This window comes from Uloborus diversus, chromosome 7, assembly GCF_026930045.1.
Source record: "Uloborus diversus isolate 005 chromosome 7, Udiv.v.3.1, whole genome shotgun sequence".
Classification (NCBI taxonomy): Eukaryota; Metazoa; Arthropoda; class Arachnida; order Araneae; family Uloboridae; genus Uloborus; species Uloborus diversus.
In genome coordinates, this window is record NC_072737.1 from 27819185 (window position 1) to 27845606 (window position 26422).

General features: G+C 31.8%; 1 protein-coding gene across 1 annotated transcript in view; it reads left to right on the forward strand.

Annotated features, from left to right (window-relative positions):
• Positions 1 to 24951, forward strand: part of LOC129227067 (xaa-Pro aminopeptidase 1-like) — a 45467-nt gene extending 20516 nt beyond the window's left edge. The window contains exons 9-20 of the mRNA XM_054861711.1: positions 4 to 148; positions 1162 to 1206; positions 3627 to 3713; positions 5673 to 5782; positions 6423 to 6572; positions 8847 to 8907; positions 13163 to 13232; positions 15577 to 15681; positions 16558 to 16629; positions 18573 to 18649; positions 24570 to 24668; positions 24755 to 24951. Coding sequence (XP_054717686.1) covers positions 4 to 148; positions 1162 to 1206; positions 3627 to 3713; positions 5673 to 5782; positions 6423 to 6572; positions 8847 to 8907; positions 13163 to 13232; positions 15577 to 15681; positions 16558 to 16629; positions 18573 to 18649; positions 24570 to 24668; positions 24755 to 24874 — 1141 coding nt within the window. The 3' untranslated portion in view covers positions 24875 to 24951. The remainder of the gene's footprint in view (positions 1 to 3; positions 149 to 1161; positions 1207 to 3626; positions 3714 to 5672; positions 5783 to 6422; positions 6573 to 8846; positions 8908 to 13162; positions 13233 to 15576; positions 15682 to 16557; positions 16630 to 18572; positions 18650 to 24569; positions 24669 to 24754) is intronic.
• Positions 24952 to 26422: the final 1471 nt, after the last annotated feature.

The following is a 26422-nucleotide window of genomic DNA, read 5'->3' on the forward strand; positions in this document are numbered from 1 at the left end:
AAGTTTATTCGTTGATGAAAAGAAACTTACACCTGTGGCAACAAGGGAAATTCAGCATGACTCTTTAAATGTACAAATCCATCCATATGAAGCACTCTTTGAAACAATTGGTTTTCTATTAGCGGAAAATTTAGAAGGCAGTGTGTGGGTCAGTAATCTTCTTTTTATTTGCACAATTCATGTTTAGCTTTTATTTTGTAATAAAAAATTCTTGCATTTTTAAAATTTGGTTGCATTTGGCTAAAAATAGTGCTTTTTTTTATTTAACAGAGGAAAAAATAATAATAATAATGTGCAAGTATATGCAGGTGCTAAAAATTATTTATATTTAAGTATGGATAAGTAACTTTTTATTGTCAAACATTTCAAGCATTGTTCAAAATTTAAAAAAATGTGAAATGACCAAGTGTGCTGCTGTGTTTTACATTTGATATTTATCAATTAATAATCATCTGAAATGTGTATATTTCTTTGCGTTACTTAATTTAATTATTGACTACAAAGCTATTGTTTTTTCTTCTTTTTTGTAGTAACAATAACAAAAAAAATTATAATTGCAGAAATGTTTTGATGTAATGTGAATGTTCCCCCCCCCCCCCAGGCCCGTTGTTGGCAAAAAATATTATTTTATGTTTACAGGTCAATAATTGTTTTTACTTAATTTATTTTCAGTTTATCCTCAATTTTTCTCAGCAAAAATATTTGCAAACGCTTGATCAATATTACTCAATTAACAGGGAAAATTATTTTATTAAGCAGGGATCTTAAACATTGCGTCTATGGGGAAATCTTCGGTTCCTGGAGGTTTTATTGGTATATATAAACAGGATATTCGTTTATCCGTTATCCAATTATGCGGGGCTGACAGTAATATGAAAATATTTTAACTTTAACAGAAGCTTTTGAATATGTTGCCATAACTTGTTTATTGACACAAAATGGTCGTTATATGGCACACTTATTGGGCAAACAGGAGCATCAGTTCTCTAAGGCAACTTTTGACTACACACCCATTTTATATGCCTCTGGCACTTCTCAGGATTTTGGATGTATTTCAACTATACTCCTATATGTAGTTTTCTACCTATCTATATTTGTGTAGGTGATGTAAACTTAATGTAATTTTTGCTTATTCCTAAATGGTTTCCTTCTTTTTTTAAGGTGAATGGCCTATCAAGTTATGGTGTGGTTTCTCTTATTCCTGAAGTAAGTATAATTTTATGTTATTTAACAATTTCACTCATAATTATTGTTTTTTATTTTTATTTATTTATTTATTAGTTTTAATGTTGGCTACCAATAATTCTGTCCTTTTAATATCAATCAATAGGAATTTTCTTGTAACAAAAAAAAAAAAAAAAAAAAAAGAAAAAAAACACTCAAAAACTCCACCTCCATAGCCTGTTCAGTTGGTACAATCCTAAGGCTAGGAATGGGTAAGGGAAAAAATGTGCCCAGGGGAATGGCCAAGAAAAAGAAAGCACCATCACTCATGTTTTTCAAGCAGTTGTAAGCAGGACTTTTTTCTTTAATGGACCTGAATGACAAGGAGCTCTTTTCCCTTTTCAAAAATGATCGATTATTACTCAATTTTCATTAAGTATTTGAATTGATACTGCACTACTGATTATTTTGTAATGTGTAATCTTTTTTCAAAAAAATCATTTACTGTGATTCATTTTTATAACTTGTAAATAAGGGATACAAAAACTGTTTAAGCATTTAAACTATGAAACCTTGGTGATTGGACTCCTTCTTAACTTGCCATGTTTTCATGTGTCCCTTGGGGTGTCAAATTATAGAAGTTCCACTATATATATATATATATATATTATATATATATATATATATATATATATATATATGTTTCTTTAGCGCTCTTTTAAAGCTTAATAAGTCGAAAGTGCTTCAGTTTATAAACTGATTTAAAAGTCTCCAGAAGACTTTTTTTTTTTTTTTTTTTTTTCCCCGTTTGGTATTATGTAAATGTTTGTTTCTCCTCAAAGGGTTAAAAAGTAAAATCAAAGGCTTACAGAATCTAAATTATGTTTCTCATGGTTGCAACGAGGAGGGGAGGGCTTTTGGGAGTTTTTTTACACATGTTACAGTACTAATATGGTATTTTATGTACAGGTGCGGATTTCCACGGCTCCTCCCTCCCCCCCCACCACCAAAAAAAAAAGAAACTGGCTGTACTAGTTGTGCTGTATAACAGTCTATAAAATTCTATTATGTAACTTTTACTCTTTGCTTTCTTGTCAAGTTATGCAGATTCTCAAGCAATTAAGGTTGCCTCATGAGCTATACTACAATGTCTCAAGAAAAATTACAGTTTGCAATAAAGTTCAAGTAGGGGAATGGGAGGCAAAGTAAAATGGTAAAGATGACCGAGTTTTTTCAAAATGAACGAATCAGAAATTGGCTTTGAAAATTACAGTACACAAACAAAGAACATCGTATTTTATAATAAAAATTGCGTTGAAAGAGTATTTTTTATTTTTGGCAGTTAATTTGAGTCTTCAAAAAAAAAAAAAAGTGGAAAAATTCCACTTTTTTTCCCTTTATGGAGCAAAGTGAAAAATACAATATTTTTCTAATAAAATATTTTCTATTCGAATATAAACATATTTTTGATCAAAAGAATCAATAAATAAAAGGTTCAATGAATAAATTAAAAGATAATGAAACAATAAAAGAATAATCAAATGAATAAATTAATATATGAAAAAATAAATGAGCGAGTAAAAGAATGAATGAATAAGAAAAGTGAATGAATGAATAAATAAGTGAATTACTAAGTGACGGAGTGTAAATGAATCAATTAATAGATGAAAACGGAAGTGATTTATATTAAATGATTGAGTGAGTAAATGAAACAAACGACTTCACTTTGCCCGGCATGTACTTGACTAATTGTACAATTTATTTAAGATACAAATAAGCTTAGTGTTAACTAAATTATTACTGCATTGAATATTAGGAGGCCTCAATTAATATTTAAAATATTAATAACAAGAACTTTATCATTTTATAGAATCAAAAATAATTTTTGACTTATAGCAAAATATTACAATATGAGTACCGTTTTTTAAATTGCCTATATTACCAAATGCTTTTTTCTTCAGCAGTATTTGTTTCCTAACTGGAATAGACTACATATGGTACTACATAAATAAAATAATACCAGATAGGTGGAGCTAAAAGCAAAGTAAATATTTCACCATTTCACTTTGTCCCATGTCGCTTACATGCTTTTGCATTTAAAAATAAAAAAAATGAATGTTTTAAATATATTTCTTTATGATGTTGATGGTTGTTATGGCAGGATATGAATTTATGTATATATTTAGGTTTTTTGTTGTAAATTGTTAGATGATTTTGTCGAATTTATACTGTAAACTTGACAAATTATTGTGATTTTCATTCAATGTCTTACTTATCTCATACTTATGGTATCAATATGCAGTTTTCCCAATACTGTCTTAATACTGATAACATGAATTAGTTTCAGTACTGATGCTAAGTGTTGGAAAGTATACAGTATCAGACAGTTCCATGCATGCATATATGCAACTACATAAAAGTTTCTTTTCATAATTTATGTAATGGTTTTGGTATTTTTGTAGGAACGACTTCTTTTGAAATGTAGTCCTGTTGCTGTGAAAAAAGCAATTAAAAATCAACAAGAAATAGAAGGTGCTCGTAATGCTCATGTAAGTTGATTCTTAAGTATGTTTTCCATTTCAACATAAAATGTTGCCGACTGCAATCGTAGGATTTTTGTTTTTAAGAATGAAATAACTGATAAGGTGAAAAAAAAATTAACCACTACAAATTTCTTTTTTTAATATGGAATTTAACAGGAAGATAATAAAAGTTAGTCATTGCTGGCAAGGACGGACCCAGTTTCTGATTTTGGGGAGAGTCCTTATTAAAATATGAGCACACAAATATGGATGGGGAGCCTAGGTGTTGTATTTAAGCACAAATAAGTTTGGATCTTTCTCAGAAAAGTTTTGGAATTGAAGGCCAGAAAGTGCAGATTTATGATATTTTCATATATATTATGATATGATATATTCATATATATTATGATATGATATATTCATATATATTATGATCATACATATTCATATATATTATGATATGATATGTTGAAAGGGCCGTAAACCCCTGCATCGATGTTTGTGCTCATACTGTGTTTAACTGGTACAAAAGGTTTTTTTTAGTTATATTAGAGTTACATTATTAATTTTGTAACTTTAATATTTCTGAAAGACTAATATGTTTCTTGTTTTATTACATTGTGTGTGTTTCTTCATTGGTTTTTAATTCCTACTTTTTTGTGAATTTTTTAAACTTTTGTTCCTATTTTTTTCTAAACCAATCATTTTTTTTCATTCCAACCAGTCTTGCCAAGGAGGAAGGAAGTCTCCTTGGAAAAAATTAGCAACTGCTTCCCAATGAAAAGGAAAGATGAATCAAAAAGATTATAAAAAGAACAAACACAAAATGAACTCTTAACTGCTAAAATGTTATTGCCCACAAATTAAATGTGTGTAAATTTATTTTTTAAAAAATTTAAGAGGAAAAAAAGGAATATACCCCCATTTATCAGTTTTGAAGGGGAAAACAACAAATGATGACCTGAAAAACAAAGACAATTACGGCGGTCAGATGGAAGAAAATTTAAACACCACATTTCCCAATCAAAATGTATTCAAGGGAGAAGAGGGGCAGAGAATGAATTGGGTAGAAAAGGAAAGTGATGTTGAAAAAGATCATATAAGACTAATTATTTCAGGGCCGTAACCAGAAAATAATTTGGGGGAGGGTTTAAAAACTTTCATGCGGAGCTTTGCGCTATTTGTGCTAATGTTCAAGTCGTGGTGTTATCTATTATAAAAGCGTTTTATGCAATTAATAAACATATGAAAAACATTTGAGTTTTGAAACAATATTTTTTGGAAATTTTTAAATATAAACGAACATTTAAATGTCAAACCGAACTTTTTCGGAGGGGGGGGGGGTGAACCCTAAGACCCTCCTGATACTAATTCAAGGTTACATGGTATGAATGATTACAAAATTTAGATCAGAAAATTTATTTAGAAAAAATAATTAATTAAAAATAAGTAAGGCTAACAAAAAAATATTACATGCAGAATCACAGGCAATATTTAGTAATGAATCTTGTACAATTTATTTAACTAAGAGTTTACATATGCTATTATGGTGATGCATTACTTTTAAGTAGAAAATTACTTAAAATAGATATTTTTTGTGTTTCAAACATTTTTTTTTTTTAATTACTAATATTGATAGCCAGCCATCTTTTCTAGTGATCAGAGTAGTTTGACTGCGGAAGAGGAGGTTCTGGGTTCAAATCCCAGCTCAGGCATGGATGTACTTTCTTTCTTCTGTCCTTACCCTTTCTTTGTGTAAATGTGTTGTTGCGCTGTGAATGGTTGCCTACCCTATAAACGACTTCTTATAGCGTGTGTGTACTGTGGAAGTCGGACTTCACACCAAATTAGAGTTAGAAAAGTGAAGCAGCACACCCTAAAGAAATCATTTTCAAAAAAAAAATGTTCTTATAAATTTTTGTACAAGGTAGTTTTTTTTATTAATCAATCTAGAGGCTTCTGAAAATAATATCTTTTGTATGACAGATAAAAGATGCTGTAGCTTTATGTGAATTTTTTTACTGGCTGTCTCATCAAGTTCCAGATGGAAATATCACTGAGATAACTGCTGCTGAAAAACTTGATGAGTTAAGAAAGTAAGTGTTAAAAGAATGGTTCATTTGCTAATTGATCATTAATCCATCAAAACATTTATGAGGTAATAGAAACTAATATAACAAAATTATTAACAGTTAAAGTATTTAAATTTTGCATGATATAGATATCAACAATAAAAATGGTCTATGCTTAAAGCGCTTTTTTTCTCTTTCTTTGAACAACCTAGAAGATTGCTTATTGATCTCACTTTGCACACATAGGACTTCTTGGTAATCTTGGCTATGGGGGTTGGTGAGCGTCAGCTAGCAGGTGGAAAAGGCCTCTATTTTAATAAATAATAATAGTAACTTAGCAAGCAAGTCTGCATTCTTTTCCCTCAAACCTTACTAAAATTAACTAGTTCATGTGTTGTAGTCTTTTAAAAAAAGAGGGAGATGTAAACTAGTAAGTTGGGGGGAATACAGTCAGTAAGCTATGATACTCACATTCATACAATACTGAAAGAGTGACAAAGGCCAAAAGCCCCCCCTCTTTGTTTTAAGAATATGTTATAAGTACTAACTAGAATTTATAAACTCATTCTTTCTATTATAAATATCAATGTCATTAAAGTGCTTTGTTACAATCTAATCTTACTTAATAAATAAAGATTAAAACTTGCTTTTGTGAAACTTTTAGGTCCCAGACTGATTTTGTTGGACCCAGTTTTTCAACTATCTCTGCTTCTGGCCCAAATGGTGCTATCATTCATTATTGCCCAGCTCCAGAAACAAATAGAAATTTATCTACTGAAGAATTGTACCTTTGTGATTCTGGAGGTCAGTACAGGTAATATTTTATCCTAGTCTAGTTTTTTAACAGGTAGTAATTGAGAAAATCACCATAATTAATGTTTACTTAAAATATTGACACCTGTTTTGGGATACAGAAGGAAATCTTTTGTCAATGTAAAAGTTGTGTGCTTCATAGTGCTTCAGCTGTAGCAGTTTAAATTTAATACTAGTATCATCCCACGAAATAGCCACTATGTTGTGTCTCACGTGACAGCTCATATATTTCATTAAAAAGTAGCAATTTTAAAGAGTAAAATGAAGAGTTATGAAAGCACACATACGTTTATAATTTCTTAAGCAGCAAAATTTTGTTCATTACCCTTTTAAATTATTTTTGTTGAAATATAGGAGCTGTCGTGTGCAAGACAAAGTGTTAGCTTTCTATGCTTTTTATAGAATGGCCTATGTAGAATCTGTACAACATCTTCTTGTGCACCTCCCCATTAGACCCCATTCAAATGAGCTAAAAGTGCTCTTTACTCATTATTTGTTTTTGAAATTATTATTAATTTTCAACCTCTTCAACTAATATAGTTTCTCCAAAATATCTCTTTATTCATCACTTAGTGAAATGCCTGATTTGCAAAATTATTGGAAGAACATTGAAAGAGCTTGATAATATATTGACTGCATCAGTATGAACATTTTAATAGTGGTTTAAATTTACATAAATATTCACTTATGAATCCTGCTGTAACCCAAGTGATAGTGGCCCATGCACTTGAATAGGAAGGAAGTTCATTTTATATCTTGCTCCTTCCGCAGTCTATACTTTCAAGCCAAAACACGTGTATGTATGCAGTTTAGGCTTGTCTCATTTTATAAGTTGGTTGTTTAACAATAAAAAGTAGTATGGAATATTGTTTTTATAACAATTCATGAATGGTGGCCAAAAATTAAGTTTTTTGTTCCTACAAGTGACTGACTACGAGGGATATGCTGTAAAGATTTTCTTATCTTACTTTAGGCTCTCGAGTAAGATTAATTTTAAGCATTGACATTTATGTTATTATTTTAGATAAATTAATTTTCTGTCCAGACACTATTTTTAAAGCTAATATCCACTCTGAAATGGACTTAAATCTTTTGTTTGTTATCTTTATTTTTTTAATGTGCAATAAAAATGTCTGCCTTAATTCTTGACTGAGCAGTTCATGTCTTCATAATTCTGTAAGCGTAATTTGATAAATAAATAAATAAAATATTACATTCCTATTCAATCTGCTCTAGAAATGTTCTCTGCTTTTCCGCTTAAGTATTTTTTATCTTTGGGATACTAAAGCATAATTTGGAATAGGAACGAATATATCAAATATTGTACCATTCTACATCAAGGTGACTTGTAATAAGCAAATCAATTTCAAAGTAAATGCTCTATCTATAAATATGACCTATCAAAAAAGTCTGCAAGCTAAAATTAAAGAAGTCTTTTTAAGACGTAAAAAGTTTAATCTAAAATTAAGGAGAAATTTTTTTAGAATGTTAAATAGAGAATACAGCAGACAAATATTTCTATACTATTATTCTGAGCAGATGTCAACCTTGAAAATATTCCTAAGCTAGAAAATTAATCTTAAAAAGAGACAGAAATAATTAAAGAAAAATTTAATTTGTGAGTTTGAAGTGAAAATAACACAAATATATAATAAAATAGCTTGCTTCAACACTAATAAAGCACTGCCTTATCAATGTATTACTGTAATGACAAAGTGCATGCAATATTTTAAAAGCAGTCTTCCTTGATACTATGCTGCGTAAACTTTACAATGAACGTTGTAGCGGTCCCCTGGCAATGTAAATAGAGTTGCATAACCTCGCTAAGGCAGCATTAATGCAAGATATTATTTGCTGATGTGAACCTTTAATGCCCATTAGCAAGTGTTGCTACAGCCAGTTGCTTAGCTGGTAAAGAATCTCTGTTATCTCAATTAATTAAAAATATTTTTGGTGGTTATATCTTGCTCTGGATGTCCTTACGGATTAAAAGTGAACTGAATGTTATTATAAACATGTATATAATTTAATGAGCTTGCAGCAAAGTTTTGTTGTGTTCACATAAGAGTTTTAACTTATACAATAAATAAGTGAAACCAATTTTAACAGCATTAAGTATTACTCAAATTCATAGAATATAAAACTTTTTTGTATTTCAGATGTTAAGGGAATTGAACTTCCTAAATTTCACCCTGTCATGATTAATTTTATTATTTTATTTTGAATCAAACCATTGCTTTTAATTAAATTTATTATTTTATTTATTTTTTTTCAGGGATGGTACAACTGATGTAACAAGAACTTGGCATTTTGGAGCTCCATCATCATTTGAAATGGTTTGTAGATATTAGTATATTATAGATTAGCTGTCAGCTGCTAGATGAGGAATTCGCTTCTTTTGCCATCCAAGTTTTTATGTATAGAACCAATGGCAGCTGCTTGAATAAATTTAGCCGCAGTGAAAAAAATATTTTATCAGTGTCTATATCTCTATATCTATCTATTTATATCTCTATACTTATCTACATCTATGTATGCCTCTAAATTTTTCAATCTATATGTATCTACATAAATATTAACTTCAAAACATTTTATACAATGCAACCCTCCTCCCCCATTGTGTTTATCAAAATCTTTCTATATTTATCAACTGTCCCTCTATATAAATAATCTTTAAAAAACAGGGATTTTTTTTCTTAAGTAACTCAATTTGCTGTTAAAAAAATCCCTCTTTTTTGTAGTATTGTAGTGATAATGATTTCATTCCTCCAAATGCATGGGAAGAAACATGGAAAAAACAAACATTAGATCCTTCAGAAAGTGTAAACAAAAGAAAAAAAAATTGTCCCCTTGGTTACTGATAAAGCCTCAAACCAAACAAAAATAAATAAATGCAGTAAAAAAAATTCTTTCTAAAGGGAAATACAGTTACATCACGAGGATATCAGCAAAAGGGGGAAGAAAGAGTTAAAAAGATGTCTTTTGTTGACGCATAGAACTTACATCTTGTTAAAAAATTTGAAAACAATTTATTGCGTGTTTTTAAAACTTGCTTTTCTGAAGACAATGATTTTTTCGATTTTAATATACCTAGAGATGGAGAAACAGATTTTATACTTTTTGCAAAATGAGTTTAAAAAAAATAAAACTTTGGAAAAACAAAACGTGTTTTCAAAAATTCATAAAAAATGTAAAAGGGACTCCATTTTCAAAAAAATTATCTCATATTTAAAATTGATAGAGTTTAGGTCCTATAGCGGGTTTTTATGCAAATTCGCGGGAAAGGGACACAACTTCCCCAAAAATTCGAGTCCTGGAGACCCAGAAAAAGATAAGAAACAGAGAGAAAAAAAAAATGGGGAAATGCTGAAGATCTATTTAGTAATTGCTTTTAAGCTTCAATGACCAGGAAAATCAACAGAAAGGAATTAAAATGACCCTATATCTTTATCAGCTATTCAAACAGTTAAAACTACTACCAGTCAGTGGAGTTTTAGTGATAAGACTTTACAGTGACCTCCTGGGCAATGCTCAGGGAGCAAAATATTCCACATTCATAAATAGCCCATTGTACTGTATTCTAAGAATAAGCTCTCCCTCAACTTTTATCTTGGAGAAATTCCAGAAAACAGCAATAATGTCTAAAATAAGAGTGGTTTCAATGCAATCTTCAGGATTAATACAAGACAACTGTACAGTAAAAGTATATCTGTTTTGCATTCATGTAACCGGAATTACCCTCAAACATCTTTAATTTGCATCCCCAATAAAAGGATTTTATAGAAAAAATGGTGTCCATTTTCAGGATCGCACTAAGCAAAAAGCTCTGAACTTCACACATATTTCTTGTTAAATTGCTTATGAATACTTGAACTTTATACAAAAGCACTTTAACCTTGTTCTCTTTCTAATAATTCAACTCTTTCTGATGGGCTATTTTTATTTGGACTTGCATAAGTCAGGTATTAATCGATTCTGCCATTTTGAAAATGGCACGATTTTAAAAATGGCATGAAAGCCAAAACAGATATTTTGAAAGAGTCAAAATAAAGTCGACTATACTAGTTCAAGATTGCAAATGAGCAATTTTCACACTCATGTGTGAGAATGGTTCGTTTTTGCGTGGGGTTCATTCGCTTGCCATTTTTTCTTCGAATTCTTTAATTGCCAATGATTGATAATTCATTGGGGGGGGGGGGGGGGGCTGTTCGGTATTTTCACCTAGAAAAAAAAATCCAGGAAAATAAAGGTTAAGGGAGTGTTTTCTGCTTGATCAATCAGAGGCACTTGTTTAGTATTTTGTTGTAAAATCCAACTTATATATATATATGTATATATTAGGACTGGGCGATATCAGAATTTTAATACCGCGATATATCGCTCGTCAAATATCGATATTTTTGATATATCGATATATCCTTGGGGGGAGGGAGGGTGCAAAGGATCGAAAAACAACAAAAAACATTTCAAAATATAATATTGTTTCTCTAATTCAAAACTTTCCTGGAGGGGGGGAGGAGGGCGTGCTCAATGGTATAGCTCAATGCATGACATAAGTGCTTTGCAACGGAAAAATTTTAAATATTCAATTCAATATTTTGTTTAAATGCTTCAGTTTGAGCAGTCTCAATACTTTGAATGTACTTTGAACTATATTTCGTATTGATGTCTTAAATAGTTTGTTTTTAGTCATTTAATAGCTTTTGCTTTAAGACTTTTTACTTTTTAGTTGAGTAAGATTAAGTAAATCACTAATAATAAATCTTTAAAGAATGCAGCTATAAATGCACTTCAATTTGATATGTAACTTAAATATTTTCGGGGGAAAAATTAAAATTAAAAAAATTTATTTTATTTATTTATTTATTTTGAAAAAATCTGAATATTATCGAACTTAATGCAGTAAACTTCTTTTTTTGGCGTTTTTTAAATAAATTATAAGACATTTTTTTATTTCAATGAAATTTTTCATAATTTTTAAAATCCACGAATTATGTATATTGTTCATTTATGTTACATTAGTAAATTTAAAAAAAATGCTTAAAAATTGTACTTACTTTTTATCTTCATCCGACTGTCTTAGGTAAACCATCCAATAAATGTCATCAATCGACAAGCTCAGCTTTTTCAATCATACTTGATGCTTGTTACTCTTCCGAAAATGCGTAGAACTTTCACAAAGAACATATGCCCGTGCATGATCGAACTGAATTCCATCTTCGTTGATGCGTACAACTTTCACAAAAAACACTATGTCCGTGCATTAACTGTAATGTCTGGAAAGAAGTTCAAATCAGGGTTGCCGGCGATAAGGCTTTAAAATTGGATTACCGTGTTATGATTGGAATAAAAAAATTTCCCTCTTATTATGATAATATCAAAGATAAAACTACTATTTTCATTCAACGACAGCTCGGATGGAAATGATTGAGCTGACGGCGTATTTTATTTAATCTCATTAGGTTTTTTTCGTTTTTCATTTCTTTTTTAATACAAACATTTCTGTTCAGTATATTTCGCAAACCTTTTATTCAGCGTAATATCAATGGTTTATGTTTAATTGGAATTATGAACTGTGTTGATACCTCCATTGGTTAATTTTTAATTGTTGCATTAAGATGCTTTTTTAACCAACACGCATTCACTTTTCAGGCCCCACGAGAGGCCATATCAGCCTTGTCAGAAACTAGGGGAGCGGTCCTTAGAAGGGCCTCGCTCTTGAAAACTTTTTAGGGGGATGGGATCCGAAGACCAATCTGACCATGGGTCCACCTTGGCCTTTGGCGGCCCTGTAGTTAATTTTCTCTTGTATTATAATTAAAAATAAAATAACTGATAGAAGAATGCAGTTAATTTCTTGAAATTTCAAGCCCTCATTCATCATACAGAACTATAAAAAGTTATGTATTATTGAGTCAGTATTTCAATTTCTCCATAATTATGTCCTGTATTTCTGTTTCAACCGATATATCGGACGGATAGAAATCTAAATATTGTTACGGTGGTTATAGTTATATATCGATATATGATGCTATATCGGTATATCGCCTAGCTTTAGTATATATATATATATATATATATATACATATATATAAAAGTAAATTTTGAGTGTTACAAGTATATCATTGTATAGTTTCTCACATACCTACATAAGTCTTGCAAGTGTATTATTTGAAAATGATTTTGCAATGATAATCACAAAAAATAAGGGCAAAATTAACCGATTTAGTTTATTTCATAGCTTTTTTAAATCACTATACTGTGGTCTTAGAGCAACACTAAGACATCTAATCCCTCGAATAACACTAAGGTATCCTACTGTTGCTCTGAGGCGATGATGTATTTCGGTTTTGCATAAAAAAAAATCCGAGTTTCTTCCCAAGCATAAATATTTCTGTACTATTCATTTACACACTAAGATTTTCTGTTTAAAATTTAAGGGACTCATTTTTTCCACCAAAGCACCCAAATTTGTTTCATTAATGGGACCCAGGTTACGGATAATTGAGCGTGAACACTACTCCTTGTTTTATTTCAATGTTTTGATATAGAATTTGATCATGAAATTTTTTTGAAAGAATATTTTTTTAGGAATGCTACACTTTAGTGCTGAAGGGTCATATTGCTCTTCAATCTGCTGTTTTTCCTACTCTGATAAAAGGTAGGCATGTAGACTTCTTTCCTACATTAAAGACTCTAGTTATCTTTATCAGCCAACTTGTTTGTCTTCTCCTGTCTGTATTTATGATTTTGGCTTTCTGGCCATTTCTGCATGATATAAACTTCAAATGTTGTGGAAACTAAGTGTATTTCTGAAAAAGTAAAATTGAATTCATCACTTAGTGCTTTTACACCAAGTATGAATTTCACCATGCAGGGAAATTGCATATATTTTCTGAGAAACCTTTGCTTACATGGAGTCCGAAAAAAATATTTATGATAGCGTAATTTCTCAGTATTTTAAAACGCACACTATTCGCATTTGATTCATGATTCATATTTTAATTTTTTAGTGTCAATAAACAGCTGTTCGTTTCCATGTGTATCCTGGTTAAATGATCTAGTTTTATTGGAATTTTTAATTCTTGTTTGTATTTTGTATGATTTTGTTATTAGTATTATTTGAATAATTTGTTTATCTTTTCACCCAGTGCTTTTGTATATAATGTGACAAATGCAATAGGTAAATTTGCAAAATTGCAAGTGTTTTCATAGTTACAGAAACTACTTCATTTTCAAAAACAGTATCTTTGCAAAAAATAACTCATTTAACATTTAGTTTAGATTCTTAAAACTATGAGCAGAATTTTCAACATTTTAACAAGAACAGGAATCTGCCCTCTAAGTCTGTGCAGATTTTTCTCCTGATATATAATTTCCTACTTTTTGTTTTTGTAAAAAATTGCGTTCCTTGAACTACAATACAGAATTGTACAAATATGGCCGTACCCAGGGGCGGGTACAGACTACCATTTTAGGAGGGGGGGGGGTCATGCTGAGGAATGACCCCCCCCCCTTCCGCCTCTATAAATAAACAAATAGTTTTAGGTGCAAAAAATTTCTCAAACTACTTGGGTGTCGATGAAAAGCACCAAGTCGGCCAGGAATAATGCACCTTATTGGGCAAAAGTATAACTAATAGTTAATTTCATAAGCAATGAAAAAAGTATTATTTCTAATATTTACTGCAAAAAAATTTTAATGTGTTAAAAAAATTACCCCATTACATTTTATTCATAAATTGAACTATTTATTTCAAAAACCAGTCTAGCAGGAAGCTCTGAAAGTTCAGAAAAACATTTTTACCCTTATTTAAAAAAAAATTCCATAAGGATTACAATAGTTTCAACTGAAATATATACATATTTAGATATATTCTTTCAGTAAAAAGTGTTGCAATTGCGATTGAATAATTTAATGTGTTGATATAAATGTTTTCTTAAAATTAGAAACTGTGTTTGCTTGACGTGTTTTTGAAATAAACGGTTCAATTGTTTGAGAACAATGTGGATGCATTAGAGTGTTGACTGTTAAAAGGGAGTCAATGCCCTCCCCATGTATCCACCCCTGGCCGTATCTGCATATTATTTTTGACATTATGACAGGTACTGTTCAAAATTTAAAGTACACAATTTCTTCAAAGTCTTAAGAGTCATCAACATGATTAGAACACCATCCATGCCGTAACACTGGTGAATTCTGTGTCATATTCTTACGGTGTCTCTTCTGTGTCATGTTTTGTGGAGTTTCAGGGATATGGATATTAGGGTGGTTCAAACATACATGTAAAAAAAATGTTTTTCCTGGATACCAGGACACCCCTCAATATTTTTATACCTGTGGATAGTAATATACTGGAAGAATTTTAACTTCCTATTTCAACTGAAAGATGATGCTCAACCCCCCCCCCCCCCCAAACTTCAAACGTATGGGGAGAGGGGTTAAAAAAATACATTGAACGGAAAAAGCAATGCTATGTGTAATAATACGCACTAATAATATGCATATACATTGCAAGAAAATAATTATTTACGTAAAAACAGCTGGGGAAATTAAATGTTTCTAAATTTGTGGCATTTTCTATGCTACGGCTAATGTTAAATGAAGGGGTCTCTTAAAATTTGAGTAAGAAGCTAGCTAAAACTTTTACAGCATAATGCTATTAGTAAGTCTAAAAAAATAGGGGACGTCCTGGACTCGAGATGAAAAAACGTTTTTTTGAACCAACCTAACGGAGACGTTTTGCTGCAAAACATCTGCGCAAACATTGTGCACAATTCAGCTGTGTTACAACATAAATGGTGTTCTGCCGATGTTCATGACTCTTAAGACTTCAAGCTAACTGTAATAACAAACATTAGCCCTTAACTAACATAATGTTGGGGGAAAAAAGGGAAGTACGCCCTCTTTTGGACGAATCTGTGTAAGACAGAAACATTACTTTTTCTTGAAAAAGTGTATTATTTAATTGTTTCGTGACTTTTCTTTTTGTAACTTTTTTGTAGGCGAATCACTTGATGCTTTTGCTCGCAAATCTCTTTGGGAATCAGGACTAGATTACTTGCATGGAACTGGTCATGGAGTAGGTGCTTACCTGAATGTTCATGAAGGTAGGATCTTATGACATTGACTTATTACATTATTGTTTTTGTACCACTACATTATCCACAAATTTTGATATGCTGCCACTAATTGTACAATAAAAAAACCTTTCATCAGTGTTATTTTAGCATCTGTGGATAGCAAACAAAAAACTATGTTTCTTTTAGGTGTTACATCTCTTCTCTCTCTTTTTTTTAAACATTTATTGAAATAATGCAAATTGGTGCACAACTTCTGTTTACGCCCTGATTGAAATACTTCATCAAAAAAGGGTCCAAAAAAACTTTTGTCCCTAAAATTTCTGCTTTTATGAGTACTTTCATGTTTCTGTCACTTCATTTTCACCTACAGTAAAATCCTGTTACAACGAATGCCAATACAACAAAATATCCATTTCAGCAAAATGCATTTTTAGCCCCAATTGAATTTCCACTAGAACAAACAAAAAAAAAATGTGCATTCCCTTGAAGTTTGTTGCAATGGGATTTCACTGAAGAATAATGTATGTTTTATATTGTTTCTCAGGGGGTGCCCCCTCCAAGAGCAAGGGCGCACCTCCCCCCTTAATATTGCGACTCCCCTAAAGCTAGAGCCTCAAAACAGGGAAATACCCCTCAAAACACCCCAGCTTCCTAAAAATTTCAATGGTACAGTCTTGCACCATGACCCCCACCCCCTACGTGGACACCGATGTGTTCTTATAAATTGTTTCATTGAAGTTGAAGTATTCAAATGGCCTTCCTTGGAGTTTTGTTATATTTTTAATTTTTACATGATATAGCAACTTATTCATGTAAATTGCTTAATTTATGTAAATTGCTACATAATTAATGCAAATTGCGAGATATTTAAAAGTGGAACTGTATAAACTTTTTCTTGTCTAGGCCCAATAGGAATCAGCTTTCGCCATCGAGCAGATGATCCAGGTCTTCAACCTGGAATGATTCTGTCTATAGGTGAGCATTCGTTTTTTACTTTCCTGTGATATTACTACTTATGGTCATCAAACTTGTGATACAGAAATAAGTTTCTTTTTTTCCCCCCTCCCCTATAACTGCCATGGTACCCTTCAGTCGGTTAAGCTTGAAATGGCAGGAATGAAGGAATCATTGGTTAAAATGAAATAAATAAATATACAATAATACATAACTGAAAATATTTTTCGTATCTTTTTTAAAATTTTGTTTTCAACTATAAAGTGTTCATAAACTATCTAATTTTTGTATCCATAAGTCTAATAACTTCAAGAAAATCTCAATGATTTGCCCGGTCTACCTTAAAAATAAAAATTGTGTCAAGTAACATGTTTAATAACCAGACAACCAGTAAAAGAAAAAAAAAACATCATGCAAAATTTCCCTTTCAAGCAATGATATTAAAATACTTGTAAGAAATCAAAATGAAAAAGATGGATTTAAAAAGTATAACCATGGAAACACAAAATAAAATAAGTTTAAGAGATTAAAATGAGAAAAATGGGATAGAAACAATGGATTCAAAAAGCGTAACTGTGGAAACGCGAAAATAAAATGGTTGACAACTTGAATGGAGATGAGATTTTTTGAACTTGATTTAAAAAGACTTGTAATTTTTTTTCCTCTTTCGAGATAGAAGCTTAGTTTTTCGACCACACTCCGAGATAGATCTGGAGTAAAAAATGTTGCATTTTCCAATGGTGTCAAAAAGAAAACTGTGGGACAATTCCTACACTTTTTATTGATAGATGTAATGAAGAAAGTAGTACCTAAATTTCAGCTAAACCTAAAAAAATTCGAGTTAAAAACGGGAATAACTCTTGCTGTAATTAAGTTAGAGCATTGAAACAAATTGCATAGAACGTGGAAAATTCTACCCTTTCCAACAATATATAATGTGCAAGTAATTTTTCACCCCCACATTCAGGAATTTGTGTGAAAATTGGGCGTAAATTAGAATAAAAAAAAGAGTCTCATTGAATTTTTTCGCACTTTTCTACAAGAGACTTTCAAATCTTTCTGAAAGAAAGGTACTCAGAATTTTAGCAAAATTGACCAGGTAGTCCTCAAGTTTTACGCGTTCACACAAACAGATGGTTTTTGGAGACTTCATTTTATACTATGCTGAGATGACCTCAAATATAATATTCCAAATTTTTAGGCCCATTATATTCTTCAAAAAGTTTACATTATGTGTCAACATTGTTAGAATACATCTATAATGATCATTTAAATATGCACTTTTTATCAGTAAATTTATTTTTTAAAAATATAGATTTGTTAATGTCAATCCATTGTTGTAAGCTCCTTTCATTTATTTAAATTATAAAATTCTTGTACAGTGCTGGCCAAATTATTAGACTAAGACTGTTTTAAAAGCAAATTCTTTATTGATTACATAACTATAAACACATTAATAAACAGTGAAATAATTATCTAATATTTAGTATGCATTCCCTTGTTCTTGATGTGCATTTTAAGTCTTTGGCATACTTTTCACAAGGTTTACACCATTTCTTAACTTTTTAAAAAAGGAGGTAAAAATTGTTTATACTCACTATTATATATACTCGCATACACGTACTCACTAATTACCTAAAGTTAACTTTAAATATAACAGAACACACTAATAAAAAGAACTAGTGAACTGTTTAAGCTGGTTGAGGTTATGTTCCTGGTAAGTAGATATACAAAGAACATAAACAAAGCAGACCATGCTTCCACCTGCAAACATTAAATTATTCTAAAATAACGTAATAATCAGTGTACAGTATGTACTGTACTTTAACAGTAAAATAAATAGTATTTTAGTACAAATAGTGTACAAAAAACAAAAAAAAACTCTTTAGTCTAATAATTTGGCCATCACTGTAGATCATACTTTCAAAATTGCAAATCTTCTAATATTAAATTGATGTTTACAGAACCTGGATATTATGAAAATGAACAGTTTGGCATTCGATTAGAAAATCTATCAGTTGTAAAGAAAAAAGATACACCTGTGAGTAAAATTTACTTTATGAGCAACTTTTGTTAGAAAATATATTTCCTTGAATTTTCCATAATTTTTACCGAGCAGGTGTACCATAATCTGCTGGTTTATTTATCTTTTTTTTTTAAAGCTATTTATAGACATATTGGAACCAAAATTTTACACTTTGTGCATTTTTCTTTGAACAGCACAATCAACAAAAGTGTTGTAGGGTTGCAACACTTCTGCTGGAACACAATCTGCTGGGAAAATGCTAGTTGACTTTTTCCCAAAATGGCAGAGTTTAATTAAGACAAGCATCTCAACAAAATTGAACTACTTGCCTGGTACTGATAATGATACTACTTGCAATGTTAATACAAAAGCATCTGTTTTGTCAAGTACCGAAGATGTTGCATTTGCCTCCATGTCTGGAAATTTTGACAATGTTCAGCCTAGAGATCCACTTTGTGGCAAGCAAGCAGTTGCAGCATTTTTTACAGACAGTCCCTTTCAACCTTGCTTTGACAAATTTCCAGAATCGAAAAGAAGAAAGTTAAGAAGTGCATGGTATGCAGAACATACCTGGCTTGAATGCAGCATTGTTGGAGACTAAGCTTTTTGCTTTCCCTGTGGTTTATTTGGAAGCACAGGTCGTTATGAAGATGTATTTATTTCTGTTGGTTTGAGAAACTGGAAAAAAGCTGTCCAACAATTTAAAGCGCACCAAAGAACACCTTCCAAACTTAATGCTTCTCAACATTGGCAGGAGGGTCTTAAGTCCAAAGAAAGTGTTATGTCACAAATATCAATGCAACATCAAAATGAAATAAATAAAAATCATGAATACCTGAAAATTCTGTTTCAGTCGTTGCTTTTCCTAGGAAAGCAAGGGTTAGCTATAAGATTGCATAGGGAAAACGAAAGTTCAGAAAACAGAGGAAATTATGTGAAACTGTTAAAGCTGAGATGAGAAGATAATGCGCTGCTAAAAGAAATCTTTGTGGAATGGAAGATATTTTTTAATTTTATCATCACACATGATGTGCAAAACGAAATGATTGAAATCATGGCCAATGAAATCAGAAACAACACATTCTTGAAAGTGCCAAGAAAAGAAAAAAAAATTCCAAATTGGTTGATGAAACTCCAGACTTTTCACATCATAAACAGCTAACTCTAGTAATAAGGTATGTAACTGAGGAGCTGGAAATCAAAGAATGCTTTCTAGGTTTCTATAAAACAGACTCAACTGATGGTGAAACTTTGTGTAAATGTCTCCTTTGTATATTTGAAGAACTTGGGCTGGATCCCAGTAACATTATTACTCAATGTTACGATGAAGCAAGAAACATGAGCGGTATCCATAAAGGTTTGGCTGCAAGAATGAAGCAAATCAATCCCAATATAATGTATGTGCAGCATTGCTATATGCATTCTCTTAATCTTGCACTTGTGGACACATCTAAAAACATTTGTACTGTACGCAGTGTTTTTAGTACAGTTCACCAGCTATATTGTTTTATTAAAGCTTCTCCCAAACGTCATGCAGTGTTTACAACAGTAAGAAACTCAGCTTGTGGCGTTATTGATGAAAATTGTGTTTTTCACTCAAATCACTTAGTGACACAAGATACAATAGCAGATATGAAAGCTTATGTGCTGTTCAACAACACCTAGTGTACATATTTGCATACTTTAATAAATAAAGATACGGACCCAAAGATTGGTGGTGACACTCATGGTTTAATATTGTGCATCACTAAGTTTGAGTTTGTGTTTGGGCTAAATCTCCTGAAGTAAGTATTTGAAGTGACAAATATTCTCTCTAAATATATCCAAAAGCATAATGTATCAGTTCATGAAGTAGTAGATGTTGCACACAGAATTGTACAATTTCTAGATGATATGCGAAATGAAGATGCATTCAACAAACTTTGGTCTGAAACACTTGCTTTTTGTGAAAGTCACACTTTTGAGGGACCAACCATACAATGTAAACAGGAAGTGCCCCAAATATTAGGTGGAGGAAATGTTCAACCCGACTAAAACCTCAGGTACTTTACTTAAGAACATTATACTACCCTTTGTTAGATTACCCTTTTCTTAGAACATAAACTCAAGGTTTGAGAAAAACAAGTTAATTTTACTGTGCCATATGGAAACACTGCTTACTGCTTCAATGAAGAGAAACATAACTCCTTGTGACCTTTTGAAAGAAGCCTGTGCCGCTGTTAATGAAGCATTTAAAATTGATGAGGATTCTTCATTTGCAGAAATTGAAACATTCTCCCAAAAAGAGACCGAAGAAACAGATGATAAATTAATATCAAAGTTAGTACAGCAATTTAAATCTGAGTGAATCCACAACCAAAATGTATTTCCAGATGTTTTAAAAAGAGTAAAAAGCTACTTGAGAAATTCTATGCAGCAAGAACGTTTGTCACACTTGGGAATGTTGGCAATTGAAAAAACGGAAATCACCTTGGGTCATTGTGTTGAAGTCTATTCCAGGTGAAAGAACAGACGCTTAACATCATTTTAAAATGGTGAACTTAATAACTTTAAGGATGTTATTTTCTGTTTTACTTTGTATATGGGTTTATTAAACATTATTTAGCCCAAGCAATAACTTATAGTTTATGTATTCATTGTACTAATTAAATCAACTGTTTTACTTAAACAAGTCATACTTATTTTGTGAAATTTTTTGAAGTGTTTGCGACTTCTCAAAATACTTTGGGGTAAGTAAAGTAAGTCTAACTCATGTCTAAGTGTTTCTTTCGGGAAAGTTATTGTGTACAAAGTTCATCAAAATCTTAAGAAAAACGTGAGTGAAGTTGTTAGACTTACATCAGCTTCCACTTATCTATTTCAATACCCTCCTCCAACTCCTTCAGCTCTCAAAACCAACCCTGACAAAATTTTGAACATTTTTTCTTTTTTCATTTCTTGCTACCACTAAAAGTGGAATAGCTTTTAGTTGTCCTTTCCCCCCCCCCCCCCACTTATAAGCTCCAATCGCCGCCTATGAATGTACTACTTAAACGTGCACGTTCCGCACTAGCTCAGCCAGAAAATCCTTCCGGAAACGGTTTTTTGGTAACAACAGTCCTTCCATGTGTGTTAACTACTGTATAAGGATTGGCAACAGTGTTAAAACCAGGGCTGTGGAGTCGGAGTCGGACTGATTTTGGGGTAAAGGAGTCGGAGTTGTTAGAAAACTTGCCGACTCCGAGTCCGGGTTTCTTTTTTTCTTTCCTTTTCACTGGTTCTCCTTGCATTTTTTAAAAACTGACTACCAATTGGTTCAATTACATGTATAAAAAGATACTAATGAGAAAATAACTGCCATTATGGCAATCAGCTAGCCTGAATGCTTACCGAACTTACTGTAGCCGTCCTCTAGTTTGCTTGCTTTTTAACTTAACTAATAGTGACTGTCAGCAAACGGTTTTGTTGCCTAACATTTTCAAGTAATCACTTTCAAATAAAAATAGAAATATAGTGTTTTGTTCGATCTCAGTTATAAAATAGCGAAAGAAACGTAACAAATTAATAAGTTGAGGCCCGTAGCTAAGGTTGAAACGTTTAAGGGTGATCGACAAATTCAAAAACGTTCTGGCGCAAAAGCACGAATCCAAAAGATCCGATGAAAAATAATCTAATGTTTTTTTCTTTATTAAGACTATTTCTATAAGCTTGGTTCTCACTAAAAAGTATAGAACAAAATAAGTGTAAATGATTTCTTGATTGCAACACTCAATGATTGCAGCTAATCTTAAAATCTTAATATTAAGGTTAATTCTAAAGCAGACAATAAAATTTAAATTAAAAATTTAGCGAAGAAGAAATATAGGTATAGTAGAAGCTATTCGTACAAATTTGTATACCGTCGCATTTTGTGTAAAATTAGCTCCTGATGTATATGAGCAATATTTTCGTTGAAATTTTATTGATGAAATGTACTTTAAAACATATTTGCTAAAAATTTTCAGAATTAAAATATTTATATTTTTTATAAACTCTGAAATTAACTTTGGGTGTCATCTACCAGATGGCCATCACCCAGGCAAACCACCTCTCTCAAGAACTTGATTTAGAAAAAAAGCTTTTTTTCTCTCAAGTTACAGCTTTCAAAAATTGAAAGCACACGATTTGATCAATATCTATTTGTTAAACATTAAAGGGGGGCAAATTGCAGATAATCCTTTTCAAATTTTTTAAAAGGGATTTTTAAGTCATCTCACTTCTTAACTCGTAACTGCTGGAAAATTTGTTTTTTAAATTGAATTTCTAACGTTGTATGCGTCTTGGGTTTACAATAAAAAACAAAATGCGAAATTTTCATGAAAAGGAATCAATATTTCAATCTCTGTTTAGAGGTTTTCCCCCTTCCCCTGAAGGGAGAGAGGGAGTTGAAAAAATACAATTAAAAAAATCAAAAACATCCGGAGTCGGAGTCGGGCGCTTCAAAATCCAGGAGTCGGAGTTGGGGTCGGAGTCGGCCATTTTCCTTCCGACTCCGCAGCCCTGGTTAAAACTAAGACCTCGGGGAGGGGCTGTTACCTCCCCCCCCCCTTGCTGCGTCACTGACGTTAGAACGCTGGATTAGTCATGCAGACGATGATGATTACCATTCATGCGTTGGCTAGCCAGATCCCCAAACTTAACTTCATGTGATTTTTTATGAGGTTTTGTCAGACTCTGTTTATGCACCAATATTGCCTACAACATTGCAAGAATTGAAAAATTGCATATGTGTATCAATACGAAAAATTGACAGCTAAACACTCCAAAATGTATGTTATAGAGATGTGTTGCATTACGAAAGGTGCACATATTGAACATTTGTGAGTGACAAAAAACTTTCACAGTTTATCTTTATTTTTATGTATCAGTAATAGTGCTAAGTATAATTGATAGTGAAATAATAATTTTTTTAACTGGGATATTCTTTTATGCTAACCCTGTATTTCAGACTTGACAACTATTTTCTGAAAGCATAGAATGCCTCAAAAAAAAAGTTATTCGTATAGAAATGCAGAGAAAAAAATACCAAAATACTTTAGGCTTGATTTGTTGCTATATTTCTGTACCTCAGAGCCAGACTGACGTAAGTTCAAAAATTATGATTTTCTGTTTATTTGTGCATTGTGTAGAATCCTATTTTGCATGGATCCATGTGAACGTAATTCTAAAAGAAAGATATCCTTCGTAATTATTTACCAGTGTTGAAAGAGAGCACGTCCCAATCTTTTGCATGTGCTAGACAACCGTTGTTCCTCTCTCCTCTAAAATAACGATTATGTGACTTATGTTGTAGTTATGTGACTATGTGTTGCTCTGAGGTACAGATTTGTTCAAAAATATGGGATCAAGGACCTCCCCTTGATCTCTTCTTCTGATCACTCAGTTCTCAAGCGCGATAATGCAAAGTGGTATTGAGAATTAACTGAGAGGAGAATTTTTTTTAATCAATTTTAAAACCACATTTTTTCTTTCTCTAAATTTAGGATTTTAAAATTTTCTGATAGAGGAGGGGGGGGGGAGATTGTAATTGGGAATCCATGGCATAAAAAAATATTTAAACCAATTGGAGGTAGTGAGAAGCAAAGGGATGCAAGTTGCAAAATTAAGAATTTGGAGATAATCAGTACAAATGGTAGGTGAACCCCTCCTCTGTCTTGGGGCAAGAAATGGTACTAGTGGCCTTGGTAGTTGCTGCTATAAAGCATGATTTAGAAAAAAAAAATCAATGAAAGCCTACCTAGGACCTTATCTTTATACACGTTTTACTCAAAACTTGAAAATGTCCACTTACATCCCTTTACTTCTCACTGCCTCAATTATGAAAACCAAGATCATAATTCAAACGATTGTTTTTTGTTCCTCTAAAAATTTGTTATTGTGTTCATTTATTGATGTAAGTTTTATTTTTATGTTTCAGTACAACTTTCAAAACAAAGGTTTTTTGACTTTTGAGAGTTTGACTCTTTTCCCTTTCCAAACAAAGTTAATAAATCCTTCAATGTTGACCAGTTCAGAAGTAAGTGTATGCAAAAAAATATTTTACATTTTGACTTTTAAATTTATGCATACGTATATTTTGATACTAAAATACATTTGTTGCAGATAAAATGGCTAAATGAATATCATACCGCATGCAGAGATGTTGTTGGTAAAGCTTTAGAAGAACAAGGAAAGTCAGAAGTACTACAGTGGCTTTTAAAAGAAACTTTACCATTAGGATAATTTTAGAACATTTTTGTAACTTTGATTTAAATTTACTTAATTTATTTACATTTTGTACTGATTAGAAAAAATAAAATTTAATATACATTGTTTTGATTGAGTATGTCATTATTTAATTTCTAATTAATTTATGAACATAAATTTATAAGTAAAGTTTTCTGTTAGTACATACAATGAACATCAGTCATCTATTGGGGGAAAAAAGCTATTTGCTTAAGAAATCACACAGTGGAGGACACAAAGGGGGGGGGGGGCATGACCCCACCCCCTAAACCATTGACAATAGTATCCATCCACATTGTGTTCAAACACTGTATGAATAAAATGTAAACGATTTCAGTTGTCTTTTCAATTCATTAATATTTTTTGAAAAGTAAATTTTTGAAAATTCTTCTTTCATTGCTTATGAAATTGATTTGCAATGTTTATGATCGTTAGGAACCCTACTCTTGACCAATTTCGTGCTTCTTGTTGACACCCAAGCATTTTAAGAAATATTTCATGCCCAAAACCGTACGTTCGTTCGGGAGTGTGGGGGGGGGGGGTTCATTCGTTAGCATGACCCCTCCCCTTAAAAGGGTAGTCTGAATCTGCCCCTGATCATATGTACGTTTGTAATTTGTTTAGCAATAAAACTTTGTTCATTACCATTTTGAAGTGTTACTTTTAATGAAATATGAGGGGTCACGTGCTGGACAAAATTTTCATTTTCAGAGGAATGGCCCAAAATTTGTCATTTTTTTAAATGGCAGCTTAGAGTCTCCTCTCACATGAGCAGAAAGTTCCAGTGCAACTATGAATGTTTTCAGTGGGATCTATAGCACTGTGCGAATTGTGAGTGAAAGAAAAGTTTTTCAAAGTAAGTAAATTTGCATATCTGTAGTCGTTTTCTTCTACAACCTATAACAATTGTGTAAATTACCAAAATTTATTAAAACTGAATAGCCCCGATTTTGCAGCAATAACTGAAGTCTTATTTGGTTTATTTTATAAGACCATTCCAAAATTTGTTACTTGATTTCAATATGGCAAGTTTGAACAAGTGGGTGAATTGTTTTGGGGGGCTAGTGTATCAACTCGCACATTTATCCCAGCAACTTTTTAGTTTCAAAGCGTGAAACAATTGAAGCTAAATTATGCAGAAATGATAATTTAATGAAATAATTGCATTGGTTACACTTTCTTGATGACAATGGTTTTGGAAATCTCTGGATCCTTTCGGACAGTAGGAGCCTTCAGCACCTATGCAACTGGATTGTAATAGGAGATCAAACTAGTATTTCTATGATTCAGAAACTCAAGCTCATTTCCGAGTCCCATGAAATTTATTTTCTATGAATTCCTTCTCATTAATTAGACATTGTTGGCAATGAGAGAGCGGACGAACTGGTCAAGGAGGGCTGCAACCACGACTAACCTTCCTCTTCATCACTCGCCTATCCTGAACATCAGTCCAGAATAAATACTGAAATCTCGAATGCGCTGAGGATTCCTCCCTGTATCACTGGTACGCAAGTGAAAAAGAAATTTCTTTCTTGACCATCAATT